We start from the raw sequence: 15,383 nt of genomic DNA, 5'->3' as shown, positions 1-15,383 counted from the left end.
AAGGGGGTGGAAGAGGAGGAGGAGGAGGGGGGAAGAAGAGCCAGAGGAGGAGGGAGGGAGGTAGCCGCCTGCTGTGGCGAGGCTTGCTTCAGGCGAGCAGGGGGGCAAAGTCCCATTGTCCCCAATGGTGGCTGTGCCACCATTGAGGGCAGTGGGACTTGAACATCTGTAGATTTTGGTACATGGATACTGAGGGCACACTGTATTCCAAATATCTAATGAAAGTGAACCTGAGGAATTAAAACTGAACTGTGGGCATAGACATGAATATTTGTTGTATTATGCTATCTGTGGTAAGCCTGGGAATGTATCCCTGGCAAAAACTGGGGTTATAGTATATGCTTGTTGTTGTTTTTTGTAACTGAAAACCATGCAAATAGTAAAATAATACACTAGCAACAACAAAAATCTAACATATCTCCACAGGCAAGACTAAAGCTCTTTCCCCATCAAACAGGGGAGCTACACATTCTGGGAGTCGCTTATAATCTTGGCACTATACAGGGTACAACAGTGCTAGATGGAATAGACCCTTCTGTTGGATTGCAAACAGGTAAGCCTGTTGTTTATATTTAACACAACAGTGTGAAAGATTTTGTAGATGAAGGTATTACTAGGTTCTTTTAGCCAGATGGTTGAACCTGAAGTGATAGTTGTGTATAGGATGAGAATGTTTGGTATAGATATCTACTTGAAGGATTGCTAATGCATTCCACTGGTAATACTGTCCCAGTGAGTAGTGAACTGTTCGTCTGACTAGACTGTAAACTGTAATATGTATTTTGCGTACTTTAAAAATTAAATACAGTGCACCTGTGTTATACACGGGCACGACTTATGTTGCTTTCAGCATATGCTGAAAGCTGCGCCGGAAGAAGGTTCAGTGTGCCCCAGAAGGGGTAATGGTGCACGTGCCTATGGCGCACATGCTGTACCGTGGGCATGAGCCCCATTCTTTTGAATGAGGCTTGAGCATACATGGAATTCCCCTTACGCAGGGGGATCCAGTAGTTCATGGAAGATATCATGATTTCCATGCACAAAAGGAGGTGAAAAGGAGCCCTAAGCACACTCAAAGGGTTTGTTGATATCTTGGCTTCTTAAACCATTACACGATTATCCAAACATGTTAAAAATCTTCAGATGTCTGTTCTTCAGGGGAGAAATTTTTTTCCTGCCATTGGGAGGACAATGTCCTAAAAATGTCTTCTAGGTCTGTGTCCACATTATGTCAGGAGTTTTTGTGTATCATTTCTGTATACCCAGATTTAATACTGAACTTGGTAGAGTCAAGTATTGATTGTTGTTATACATGTGAGTCTTGGGCACATGCACTTTCATTATCAGTTCACTTGTTTTATTTCAAGGGCTTGTTTATTTCTGTTCAGGAAAATATCTTTCTAATGGGATGTCAGTAAGAGGGCGACAAGACTTGGAAATCCAGGGTCCTCGTTTGAATAACACAAAAGAAGAGAAAACAGCTATTAAATATGGACCAGATCGTCGTTTGGATCCTATTATTACAGAGGAAATGCCTTTGTTGGAGGTACAGTACAGCTGATCATTGAAATATATTGACTTCAGTGATGGAACAACATGAGGTGCTTTATTTCTGTCACCACTTGACAGAATGTTATAGGTTATCCCAACAGTGCTCAACCTCTAAAATTGTGAGAATTAAGTGAGAGGAAATTCCTGCCATTATCTTTATAAAGTTATCAAACAGAGACCTTGTATTTAGGGAATTCTCTCACAACCTTACCACCAAATAGTACCACCAAAACCTTTAGGAAAAATACTGTTTCTTTAAAAATAAGCACCTTCTATTGAGTATCCCATATCCAGAAATCCGAAATAGTTAAAAATCCAAAATTGTCCACATGGGTGGCTGACATGATATCTTTTTTTGGTTTGGTGTACACAAGTTTTGTTTCATGAACAAAATTATTAAAAATACTGTATATAAAATTACTTTCACACTATGTATGTAAGATGTATTTCAAACAAAAATGACTATCACGTTGGGAGTTGGGTCCAATTTCAAGGTATCTTAATATGTACCGTAAATACTCCACTATAAGTCGAGAAATTTCCCCCAAAAAAGTGACCCAAAAAACCCTGGGTAGACTTCTCTAAGGGGCAGTATGGTGATAGGCTTGCCCCTCAAGCTTCTTCTGCAGTTCGGCTGTCTCCCGAAGGGACAGCTGGACTGGGGAAAATCCTGGGAGCAAATGCTTGCTCCCTGCTTTTCCCCAGTCCTTGTGTCCTGCAGAGGCTGGAGGACACTGGGATTGGGGAAAATCCGGGGAGCAAATGCTTGCTCCCTGCTTTTCCCAAGTCCCTGTGTCCTTTGAAGAGACAGCCCAGCTGCAGAGGAGGAGGAAGAGTGAGCGCTAAGCTCTGAAGCTTACTCCCCAGCTCGGCTCTCTCCCAAAGGAACAGCTGGGCTGCGGAGGGGAAGGAAGGCTACTGAGAACCAAATTGTACCCTCGACTTATCTGGGGGTCATATCAAAATCCCTGATTTTGGCCCCCACACCTGCCCTCAACTTATACATGGCGTTGACTTATACATGAGAATATATAGTATGTGCAAATATTCCAAAATCTGAGAAGCTCCAAAATTTAAAATACTTTTAGCCTCAAGCATTTCTGATAAGGGATACTCAACTTGTATTGTGTTATTCACAAAATAGCATCTCCCTTGTTTTCTTAACTTGCTCCTCTTTTAAAGATAGTCAGCAAAAACTTGAATACAGTGTTCAGGAAACCACCTCTAGTTGGTCATGATTCTGAAACATATTTATATCATTAAACATAGATAAATCAAGCAGAGCTAACTGCCTTTTAAAACTTTGACAGATTGTCAAAATATATTCATATGTTTCTCTTCCAATGCAGGTATTCTTTATAAATTTTCCTACAGGGCTGCTTTGTGGTGAAATCCGGAAGACATATGTAGAATTTGTGAATGTAAGCAAGTGTCCTCTCACAGGAGTGAAAGTTGTCTCTAAGCGACCAGAATTCTTTACTTTTGGTGGCAGCAATGCTATTCTAACACCTCTAAGTCCATCAGCATCTGAACATTGCAGTGCTTACAAGACTGTTGTAACACATTCTACCTCTGTATGTTCACTGGTCTCCTCAGTTGCATCTTCAGACTTTGGGGGTGGATCAGGAAATCAACCTGAAGTGGTAGATGTCCCACTACCTGACTCTGTTCTCCTCCCAGGAGCTTCAGTACACCTCCCTATGTGGTTACGTGGGCCTGATGAAGAAGGTGTTCATGAAATAAACTTTTTGTTTTATTATGAAAGTATTAGAAAACACTCCAAACTGTGGTAAGTTTTTGATTGCTTATAAAGTACTGTCTTCTGTGTGTCTGTGAGTTAAGCACATTTGGATATCAGCCAAAAAATGTTCCAGAAAGACTGTGCAGTTGGAAAGTATTAAATCTTATAAATTATATTAATCAAAGTCTGAACGCAGCTGAGTTTTAGAATATGGGATGTATTGTGTTTCACTCATTCTAAATGTACAGCTGATTAGGTACTGCTGCATCTAATAAAAATGTATTTTTCTTCCAATAATCTAAAATGTGGATAGGTGAGTTTAACAGGAGGCTATAAGTAGGAAATCAGTGTAAGATATGTATTTAGTGTTGACTTGAACCAGAGAAACCCATGTTCATACCTCTGTTCAGTGTTGTCAGGTAGCTTACTACAGTCTTAACAAATAGTAAAAGGAAGAAAAACAAATGGCACACCCTGCAAGCAAAGCACAGCCAACAGGCAGGTATTTTAATCAAGCAGGTATTTGACAAACCTCTATGTTTTTACCTTCTCAGGCAATTATTGTTATTGAACATATTTATACCTTTCCTTTATATTAAAACTTCCAAAGCAGAGACCTGTGTTTCATTTGGCCAAAAGGGTGGTTCAGGCCTGCTGTGAAGTATTACAGGCTAAATCCAATGTTAGTCCCTCTAGAGAAGACCTACTAAAAAGAATTGTGCAAATCCTATTGATTTTTGTGTGTGTGTTCTAGAGGGACTACCGTATATACTCAACTATAAGTCAACTTCATGTATAAATCGAGGGCAGCTTTTGGGGCCAAAATTAGGGATTTTGACCTGACCTTCGGATAGGTTGAAGGTAAAACAAAGGATCTAAATGATGAAGCAAAGGAAAAAAATGTCAAAAAACTTAACAAAATTCCAGCAGGCATGTTTGTGCTCATACAGTGGTCCCTAGCCTTACGTGGGGATCCATTCTGGACCCTGCCGCATAAGGCAAGTTCCGCCTGTGCTCAAGTACCATTGAGGATAATGGGGCTTGTGCACGCGGTGGTGCAGTGGGGCAAGTGCGGGCGCGCACGCCACTCATTGAATGGTGCAGGGCTTCCAGCATAAGCTGGAAGCCGTGTAAAAGGCACCCGTGTATGACGCATACACACTGTACTAAAGGCTGTATGGATGAGTGAATAGTGGGTCAGTGCTTCCAGGACAGACTGTACTCACCTTTCATGAGGGGATGGTTCCTTTTTAAAATGACAGTTAAAAAGTACAGTACTGACATTGACTCATGGATAAGTCGACTCAGGGTTTTGGATCAATTATTTGACTAAAATTTCTAGACATACATGAGTTTATACATTAATATTGGGATTAGCTCTATGTACCTAAACATTCAATAGAAAATGAGTAAAATTATTCTACTGCCTGTATGCATTTCATTGTGCAGTGACTGCAGTTATTAGATGTCACCTTACGCTTCCAGAGCAATAATGAGCAATGCTATAAACCTTATAATTTGCATTCTCAAAACTCTGTGGTGGGAACAATGGAATCATATCCATCTTTCTTGTCTTAGTGTGTTTGATGTAATATCCAAATGACATTTATTCCTGATATGACTCGCAGGAGAAATAATGTTGTATTTTTTGTTGCCAGTTGATGTGTTACACTATTTAGATGTGGCATAAGTGTGTGCATCTTGTTAAAATAAAATGAGACTTAAGGAAAAAGCATATTTCAGCGGCTACATAGCTGAAATAGAATTAATTAATTAAAGTAGGATTTGTTATTTCCTGATGCTGAGAGCCTTAATTGTTCATAATTCCCAGATCAGCCTCCTTGACCTGCCTCTTCCTGCTACCACCATTACTGTTGCTGTTATTTCTACTGCTCTTAACATTGATATTTACATTGATACTGATACCACCATCCCTGCCCCCTCTGTCCTATAGGATAACCTTTCCTGCATAATTCACCCACAAGTGTTGTTTTTAATTTTATTATGCTTGTACTGGCATGTTTTATACTATCTGCTATTTAATCCTACTTTATGTCTTGGACTTATGGTTTTACGTTTGCGGGGAGGGCTGGGGTTTTGGGATCTTTCTTTTTAATTGCAATTTTACTTGTTGTGACCCACTTTGATTCTCTGTGAAAAAGCAGAATATAAATAAATTATTATTAAATTATCATTATTATTATAATGACTTGTATGACCGAATTGTTTGGGAAAGAAATGGGGTACATAGGCAGTGGAACATAAAATATATTTTCTCTTTCCAGTCATAGAGTATTAAGACACACTGCAGTTATTTGTACCAGCCGATCACTGACTGTGCAAGCTACTGTATTTCGAAGCAATGCTCTTGAGGATGAAAAAGGTGAAGGTGACAATATGCTAGTGTTTGTGGATGTGGAAAATATCAATACTGTAAGTCTGCTCAGACATGAAGCTAACATTGGTTGTATTTTTAAACAGAAGCTTTCTGTTCTCAAATATCTTGCATGCATTTTTGATGTTTTTGCAGTGCAGTCTATGACTTTATTGAGGAGTTGAAGATAGAATTTCCCTGTGAAAACAGGATAAAATAATGAAGATAGAATTTCCCTGTGAAAACAGGATAAAATAATTTCTACTTCTGCCTTTGTGTTACTTGTACTATGATGTTGCTGTTTTGTTTTAAATAACATTTACTTCACTTCATTTGATGCTTTATGGTACAGCACCTAGAATTATGATAAATTTAAGAATTCTACTTTATAATATTCAGGTTCATTAGCCATTATAAAAAAACTATACTTCAGAAACTTATTAAGTGGTTTTTCAGCCATTTTTTTGTCCTGGGACAAACAGAATGCCCCCCCCCCCCCATCTGTATCTAGTGTAGTTTCTTGCGGTGGGAATTGAGCAAGCAAATGAAGAGATGCTGTATGTGTGGTACTCTTAAAATTAAAACTTCTGTAAAGTGGGTTTAATCTTGAAGGATTGGAGAGATTCCCACATGGAAATAAGTGAACAATCTTCCAGTTCGTATACTTCACACTGAACGGGAAAGCCGAAGACCTACTGATTTCTCTCAAAATATACAGTAACTGGGGTGGGGAAAATAATGAGTAGGATGCAGAAAAGCAATTTTTGCTGTACTTTCTTAGTCTTGGCAACTTCCCACTGTCCAAATTCTTTTGATGATGATAGTAGGACCCTTTAGGACAAGGAGGGCTGTGGCATGGGTGAAGGGCAAGAGGATATTCAAGAAAACTGGATGAACTCTCCTTCCACTAGCCTCTTCCCCACATTTTTTCCTCCATCCACCCAATGTGACTGAACTGGATTTTGGACTTAGAAAGTCTGCAGAGTACAAATGTATTTTAATTTTGAATGCATTATTTAAAAGCAAAACTTATTAAAATAAATTCAAAAGGAGTGAAAATGAAATAAAGAGGTTTCAGATGCCTTAAAAAACCAGCTACTGCTTCCCCGATATGATATATAAGTTCTACATGTGTGACTGACTTTTCCAATTCAGATGAGTATTCAACAGCTGTAACCTTAACTGAATCAGGGTCTCTTGGGCACGTTACAGACCACCCCTTTGGGGCGGCCTATAGGCGTGCCTTTCCCCGGTGTATCAGGGCCTCAGTGGCTAGAACGGCAGCCTTTGAGGCCCTGATCCGCTGCTTTCCGGGCCGCGGGGAAGCGGCAAAAGGCCGCTTCCCCGCAGCCTGGAAAGGGGTGTCCTTGGGGCTTCAAGCCCCAAGGACACCCCATGGTGGCGGGGAGGAGGAGAAAGGGGCCACTTGGCCCCTTTCTCCTTTGCGTTGCTGGACGCAGCCGTCTGAAGGCTGCGCCCAGCGATAAAAACCAGCGACGCAAACCAGGAAGGAGCTCCGAAACACAGCTCCTTCCTGCTCTAGCTCCTTCCTGCTCTGCGCAAAGGACGCATTAAGTGCCCTCGCGCAGAGCGATGGCGTCACGCCCACGCCGCCTTGTTTGGAGGCGGCGCGTTCATCACACCATCATGCCATTTTGCGCGCGCGAAGCGCGTGCTAGGGTTAGGGGGATGCAGAAGCACTGCCCCTTCCTAACCCTAGTACGCGCTCTGCGCGTACTTTAATGGCAGTGTGTAACCCGCCTCGGTTATGTTTTGATTATTGTACTCTGAATGGGCTGGTTTTTGAATTGTGCTGCTCTTTTTAAAAGAAGCATAAATAAAAACACCAAATGTCTGGAAAAACAGGTGTATTGAATATTCCGTATCCTAAGATGTATGTAGTTTTTGAAATGTTATCCTGGAGACCAGTGACTTATCTCTCTCTCTTTGGTGCTTGCTTATCAGAGTGAAGCCGGTGTAAAAGAATTTCATATAGTTCAAGTGTCTAGTAATAGCAAAAACTGGAAGTTAAAAGAATCCATAAATCTCTCTGAAGACAAAGGTTTGTTAATTTTATAACTAGATATACCAGTTTAAGTTCTGTTTATGTGTATTTTAAGTGATCCTAAGAATCACAAACTGTTCCACACATAGTACTCAGTTTGTGTCATGGGGCTTCCCTGCCTCCTTTCAACTTCAGTTCCTGCAGCTCCAAAAAATTACTCCTGTGGCCCTGGGTCCACTGTGGAACAGCATTTAAGAGAGTGTGGGTGCTGAAGCTGTAGATAAACTTCGTCAGAAAATTTTGTACCAGGTTCTTTTAACGTGTCAGAGAAAAAGCCTAAAAAGATTTCATATAATTTCTAAAATAATATAACACTAGTAGGAAAATAGTTAGAGTCCTATAATATAGCTGTTTGTTTTTAATATTAACCATTTTCTAATTGCTAATAGAATATCATAGCTTGTTAGCATTATTCTTAATAATAATACTAGTATTATCTGAGATATTCAACTGTATATTGTAGTTTACTGAATGTTTACTTAAATCTGTGTCTATATATATATATTGAATCTTTACTATTAGTTACTATTAATATTCATTTGGATAATATGTTCATTTTGAAAGCTAGTGTGGTATAGGAATGGATTAGAACCTTGAAAGACCAGGGTTCAAATCACCTGTCTGCCATAAAAACTCAGTACGTGGGGGACCTTGGACAAATGTAATTCTCAGCTTTAGAGGAATGCAGTGACAAATATCTTTTGCATAAATCATGCCAGGAAAATGATATGATAGGGCTGCTGTAAGTTGGAGTCAACATGCAGGGACATAGTAACATATCAGTCTGGCAGAAATTCAAGAGCTCTTCAGAGGATTGTCTGTTATGTATCCCCACACCTTGTGAAGTTAGATTATTGGGTACATGTAACAGGGCTATGTGTGTAGCAGCACTTCTCCTGTGGAAGAACTGCTGGACTTGATCCCCTTCCCTACCACCAGTCCCTTCTCCTTTTGTGTCTTGTCCTTTTAGTTTGTAAGCCTGAGGGCAGGGAACTGTCTAATTAAAAATAATAATTGTAAGCCGCTCTGAGAGCCTTTATAGCTGAAGAGCGGGGTATAAATACTATAAATAAAATAAGGAAGGTAGACTCATCCCATCTTTTTAAAGCTTCCAGCAGGCTGCCAAAACAGTCTCTTTTCTGCATGACAATCAGGTTTTGAAATTGTTGTTCAAAATTCTTCGTGATTGGACAGGCTATAAATAAATCATCATCATCATCATCATCATCATAATCATCATTATTATTATTGTTTTAGAGGTTTCAAAACTAGATTCTAGGATTCTTTTTACACTGCTTTTAGGTGTTTTTAAAGAGTATTTTAATATATTTGAAAAAGGTTGCTATCTCTGTATTATTTTAATTGGTTTTTATTTGTTCTGTGAGGCTATATAGAATTACTTTAAAGAAACAAACAAACAAACAAGGCACTACATGAAAATTAAGAGTTATCACCATATCTTCAGATTTACAATAAATAAAACCAGCACACTAGTAAAAATGATAATATTAAATGAATCAGTAATATTCAGTGTTTAATCAGAATTAACAGACCACATGTTTTGTCTTGAAAGTTTTAAGTTTAAGCAAACATCTAAGGATGTGGTGGCTTAATGGTTAAGACACCAGTTCTGACAATAGGAAGATCAGAAGGTTGGTGCCACGTGATGGGGTGAGCTCCTGTCACTAGTTCCAGCTTCTGCCAACCTAGTACTGTAGTTCAGATGCATGCAAATGCAAGTAGATAAATAGGTACCACTTTGGTGGGAAGGTAACAGCATTTGGTGCAGTCACGCTGGCTACATGACCACCAGAACAGTCCTTGGACAATGCTGGCTCTTCAGTTTAGTAACAGAGATGAGCACCGCCCCCTACTGTCAGTTATGACTAGAAATTCATGTCAAGGGACTATCTTTACCTTTTTAAAAAGCTAAGGAAGCTATAACAGATTCTGTGTGCCCATGTGGTTTGGACTCTTGTTTCAAACTACATCTTCTCTATCATATTGCCACTGATATTTTTAATAGCTATTTGTTTGTTGTTTTTTTTAAAAAGCTAGTCTTAAGATATGGGATTTTGGGGGGAAATATGGAATCTACCCATGTACATTATTTTGGTGGCTTGACCATGTAAACATTTATGACATGAAAAGTAATTCATATTTGGTCATTCCTTCTACCAGATATTAAGCTGGCAAATAGAGAGAAAGGGAAGCTATGCTTGAAAGCAGTAAGATGCAAACATTCAGCAGGTAAGCATTCATTTATTGAATCCAAGGTATCTGGAATTAAATATGATCCCCCCTCCCCCTCCCCCCCACTCATTTTAGAGGATTGACACTTTGTCCTTTTTTCATTCTTTAGAACACTTTACATTTGCAGATATAGTATTTGGAACTGAACAGGTATGCTTATTATGATTTTGTGATTGTTTTATGGTGTAATAACCACATAGACAAAACATTCAAGTGTCAGGTTGCCTGAGTAAAAACTTCTTATCTAAATTTTTGTAGAAAAAAGTCCAGTTATAAAATGTAATTTATTCATCAGCTGTGAGAAACAGTGATTTTTTAAAAACCCTGATATTGCCCAAATACAAATGTGTTCTGGATTCATTATTGTGTATAATAATAATACTACAAAGGCAAGATATGGACACAATCAGTGTGTTCCTCTTTGACCCTAAATCCAAAAAGCAGTCTGTAAACATAATGCATTTTTTTTAAAAAAATAGTGGAATTGAAGAGACTGGAGAAAATAAAAAGGGTACACTTGCCCTCTTCAAAATAAGTTTGTACAGTGCATCCTCAAACTGTTTTTTGGACTTGAGAGATGTAAGAAATAATTCTTCTTTGTGGTCTCTTTTTCTTGTTCAAGGACTTGTTCTTACTCTGTGAATGTTCAGGAACCTGTTCAAAACTTGCCAGATTGAACAGCTTTGGTGGAAACCCTGCCTCAATCAGAGATCCCCAAACTTTTTCAGGCCACCCCCCACTTTCCTCTTGAGCGATAACCCTAGCTTCTCCTAGTGCCAATTTGCTGGTATTAGGTCTACTGTTCTACTGCAAATTTAAAACAACCAATCTTGTCACTGCTCTCTTGGCACCAAGTCACCTTGGGAGCAGCAACTGAACAGCTGGCTGAGCAGCAACCTTCTCAGTCGCTGCTTAACTGGTTCCTTGGTCGCTATTCCCTTTGCACCCGGTCATTCTCAGAGCATCAGCTGAGCAGCTTGCTTGGCAGTGACTGAGAAGACTCTCACCCATTCCAGCTTTGTGGCAAAGGGAGTGTGGGTAAGAAGTTTCTTGGTCACTGGTCAGTCAGCTGCTCTGTTGTTGATCCCAAGGTGACCTGGTGCAAAGGGAGAAGCCTCTCCCCAGTGAGGAAGGATTCTCAGTCCTTCTTTGTTGTGGCAAAAAGGGGCACAGCTGATGTATGGGTTTATAGGGGCCACATGGTTTGGTTAAACTATAGAGTATTTGGGTCTGTTCAAAAGTTTCAGCCTCCACAACATTTTTGAGGGACGTCTCAGATCCTGACATTTGCAAAGTAGCCACATGATTGCAGCCCTCTACTTTCATTCAAAGCTACAGTACATGTTGGATACAAGATCTTGTGCTGATAGTCTTTTTTCCAATTTTGATCTGATCCTATAGAATTCAGTAATTAAGTAAACTAATCATTTATTTGTGTGATACCCAGAGACTATGAAGAAGAGAACAGATTGCTTACCTATAACTCCGGTTCTTCAGTTGGTCACATGTGGTCACATTCATACAACTGTGCCCCCCCCCCCAATTGTTTCAAGTTTGTGACTTTGGTTCTCGTGGTGGTATATGGAAGTGAAAGGAGAGTAGCTTTGGTGGACGGAAGTATGCATGTTATGAAGGTTAGGGCACAGGTCCTGATAAAGCTACTCAGCCCTAGAAGGTTCCATATGAGTTTCTACTCAGGCACACAACTCATTTATATAAGTGCACAGATGAGTACAAAGAACCACAGTTACAGATAAGCAACAGGTTCTTTTGAGGTTCTATGACAGCATCATTTAAGAGGTAATATAAGAAGATTTGTCACTCTGGATTACAGTTTTGTCCTGATATTTCTATGCTTTTTTAAAAAAATAGATAATCAGTTCAACCAGTCCATGTGCAGATTTCTTTTTCCGAAGCTTACATTCTGAATTAAAAAGAAGTCCAACACAGCAAAATATGAATACTTTACAAGGACCTGGTAAACAATCTCTTGATGATGCTGGCAGACTAATATTGAAGTGTAGTGAGGTGGATTTGAATATTATTGTACTATGGAAGGTATGTATAACAATGTAATATAATACCAAAGGTGACTAAAATAGTATAGTTTGTACTAGGCAGTAGTAAGCCCTATTGAGATTATTCATTATCAGTAATTATTGTCGCAGAGCTAGAAAAATTGGATAATTTTAATGCAGTTCCTAAAGTAGCAGTGTCAGTGCCTGAAAAATGTGTTTGGAGATCATGTACCATACTTGAGGCATGCACATAGGGAAGGTCCTGGTTTTGTTTAGTAATTGCCACACTTTTGAAGGCACAGGAACCTAGAGCAGTGTTCCTGATGTCTGAAGCTAGCAGATTCATGTGGGAATCCTTTTTTCCTCCTTTTTGATACTTTAAGTCACTCCTTTTGATATCTTCAGTCATCCATTTTAGGACTTTATTCTGTGAAAAATTATGTCTTGAAGTGTATCTAGAATCAACCCTGCAGCCAGTAAATGCAAATAAATATTGGTTGAAATTGATTCACTACAGCATCTCAATAAATAATCTAGCGTCTTTATTATGAATGATTTGAAGTTTCCTGAAATGTTTCAAAGAGAATCTCATATATAAAATATTGTATTAAGTCAGGATGTTACCAGAGCATGGCCAACTGAATTCCAAGAATGAACTCAGCTGCCACACACCATGAATCTTCATCAGTGCATACTGAGCTGACACCACTTCACAGTGTCTTCCTAAATTGCTGTTATTTTAACCATACAGATTCTTAGCCATGAGTTACAGTAGTATCAGGGACATTTGGTTGGGTGGAAGAACAGTTGTTAAAATTAACAGTTTATCTCTTACAAAGTTGTTTAACATATTATGATCTATATCCATAAACAGGCATATGTTGTAGAAGATAACAAGCAACTCATTTTGGAAGGCCAGCATCATGTTGTACTTCATGCAGTGGGGAATGAAGCTTTTTCTTTCCCTCAAAAACAGGTATTCCAGAAGAGTTCATTTTATTATTTGCATTAACTCTTAATAAATTAAAAAGAGTTGTCTTAAGTTGATACCTGAATGTCAGACAAAGACATCCCCTTTGTGAGGATGCTGGATGGACTAGGACAAGTCAGCAAGTACTTATGCTGCCTTAGGCAACATGAGAAACAGTATAAGGCCACCACTGTCCACAAAAAAACCTTAAGAAGAAGATTCTGAAGATGGTCACATTTACTATGAACAGCCTAACAGTTACTTCTCTGTAAAGTTTGAAAAACATTTTTTATGTAAGAAATGTATTAATTTTAAAGCAAGTACTAGTCAGATGGGGCAGACCTGCTTTTCCCTTAACTTCAGTATCCCATATTATACTGTATATACTCATAGAATCGTAGAGTTGGAAGAGACCACAAGGGCCATCCAGTCCAACCCCCTGCCATGCAGGAAATCCAAATCAAAGCATCCCCTACAGATGGCCATCCAGCCTCTGCTTAAAGACCTCCAAAGAAGGAGACTCCACTACACTCCGAGGGAGTGTGTTCCACTGTCTGACAGCCCTTACTGTCAGAAAGTTCCTCCTAATGTTGAGGTGGAATCTCTTTTCCTGCAGCTTGGATCCATTGTTCCTGGTCCTGTTCTCTGGAACAGCAGAAAACAAGCTTGTTCCCTCCTCGATGTGACACCCCTTCAAATACACTGCTCCCTCGGGTTACGAAATTAATTCGTTCCGCGGCCGCTTTCGTAACCCGAAAAGCCTTCGTAAGCCGAATTGCCATAGGCGCTAATGGGGAAAAGCCGCGTTTCGTGCGAAAAAGTGCCGAAAAGCACCAAAATTTTTTTTCGTAACCCGAAAAACATTCGTAACCCGGAACAATTATTTCCAATGGGGATTTTTCGTATCCCGGAAATTTCGTAACCTGGGTATTTTGTATCCCGAGGTACCACTGTATTTAAACAGGGCTATCATATCACCTCTTAATCTTCTTTTCTCCAGGCTGAACATCCCCAGCTCCCTAAGTCGTTCCTCATAGGGCACGGTTTCCAGACCCTTCACCATTTTAGTCGCCCTCCTTTGGACACGCTCCAGTTTCTCAATGTCCTTTTTGAATTGTGGTGCCCAGAACTGGACACAATATTCCAGGTGGGGCCTGACCAAAGCAGAATAGAGTGGCACTATTACAAGTCTAGAAATTTAGTTCAAAAAATGATCCAAAAACATGAGTTGACTTATCCACGGGTCAATGTGAGTACTGTACTATCTGTACTGAAATCACAGACCCCCTCTATTTTCTCATTCATCCAGCCTTTAGTGTGAGCACAAATGGTTATGTCTGCTGGAATTTTGTAAGTTCATTGGCATTGTTTTCCTTTGCTTCATCCTTTACATCATTTGTTAGTTTTACCCTTGACTTACCCATAGGTCATATCAAAATCCATAATTTTGGTCCCAAAAGCTGCCCTTGACTTATTCATGAGGTCAACTTGTAATCGAGTATATATAGTAATTTAACTTTTCTGTTGACATACCTCCACCCCAAACTCTTGTTTTGTTTCCTGTTAGGAGTTGCATTGCAATATGAAATGAGATTGATTTCTAATAAATACAAATATATAAGTATCATATGCACATTTACTTAGGAGTGACACCCATTCATCATTGTAGACGTATATCTGAATAAACAGTTAAGGAAAGTATACAGTGCATATGCTGAAAGCCGCATGGGGAGGAAGGGGAGGCACATCCCATAGGGAAAAATGGTGTGCGCACCTGTGGCTTCCTCAGTAAACTACAATATGTGTAGTGATTTAACACCTGCTGTTTCCTTTCCCACTGGTAGCTTCCAGTTCATCTTCTCTAAGAGCCCTGTGGAAGATAAAAATAAATAAATAAAACAGAGCTTGTGTTTTTCTTTCTGAAACCTTAGTGAAAATAAATATTTTCATCAAAGATGAATATTTAAACAAAACAAGGGTTTGTGAAACCAGGGATACTAATAGTTATATAATTATGGTGTTTTACTCTTCTTTGTTCTCCAGCATTCTCCCTCTCCTCCCTCTCTTCTTTCTTATGTCTTGGTTTCTATGTACTGTTTGAAGGTAGATCTATGTAGCAAACCTGAGGTCTCTTCAGAGAGATTAAACTTTCCTCCATAATTGCAGTGTTTGCCCAGGGAACTGGGAGAGGTTCACTATTACAGTTTAAAAGTTTGTGGAATAAGCAGTGACTGTGAGACTTCATTCTTTGGCAAAACCTAAGGGGCAACTGTGGAAGGTTAGGAGGCCACATTAAGTACCCAAAGGTACCTTGGAGAGCTGTGCCCAACCACACCTTTTCTGGGATAGGTGAGTGGGAACAAAAACCCAAAACAAACCATCACTACCAAAATCTAGGGGATCTGGGAGCA

The 15,383-nt window shown here is 39.5% G+C and overlaps 2 protein-coding genes across 11 annotated transcripts in view; both read left to right on the top strand.

Annotated features, from left to right (window-relative positions):
• The window catches only part of LOC121928461 (opsin-5-like), an 896,145-nt gene that overhangs the window by 812,765 nt on the left and 67,997 nt on the right, over positions 1-15,383 (top strand). The window lies entirely within an intron of this gene.
• Positions 1-15,383, top strand: part of TRAPPC8 (trafficking protein particle complex subunit 8) — a 115,473-nt gene that overhangs the window by 89,570 nt on the left and 10,520 nt on the right. For 9 of the 10 annotated variants that reach the window (XM_042463172.1, XM_042463171.1, XM_042463175.1 and 6 more), the window contains 9 exons: positions 427-553; positions 1,389-1,546; positions 2,901-3,340; positions 5,578-5,725; positions 7,632-7,728; positions 9,913-9,981; positions 10,094-10,134; positions 11,857-12,042; positions 12,877-12,978. In XM_042463172.1, coding sequence (XP_042319106.1) covers positions 427-553; positions 1,389-1,546; positions 2,901-3,340; positions 5,578-5,725; positions 7,632-7,728; positions 9,913-9,981; positions 10,094-10,134; positions 11,857-12,042; positions 12,877-12,978 — 1,368 coding nt within the window. Of the gene's footprint in view, positions 1-426; positions 554-1,388; positions 1,547-2,900; positions 3,341-5,577; positions 5,726-7,631; positions 7,729-9,912; positions 9,982-10,093; positions 10,135-11,856; positions 12,043-12,876; positions 12,979-15,383 lie in introns of those variants that run through there. The other variant, XM_042463181.1, reaches the window with a different exon arrangement.

The sequence above is a fragment of the Sceloporus undulatus genome, chromosome 4 (assembly GCF_019175285.1).
Source record: "Sceloporus undulatus isolate JIND9_A2432 ecotype Alabama chromosome 4, SceUnd_v1.1, whole genome shotgun sequence".
Taxonomy (NCBI): domain Eukaryota; kingdom Metazoa; phylum Chordata; class Lepidosauria; order Squamata; family Phrynosomatidae; genus Sceloporus; species Sceloporus undulatus.
Note: the sequence above shows the minus strand (reverse complement) of the source record. Positions and strands in the feature narration are given on the sequence as shown.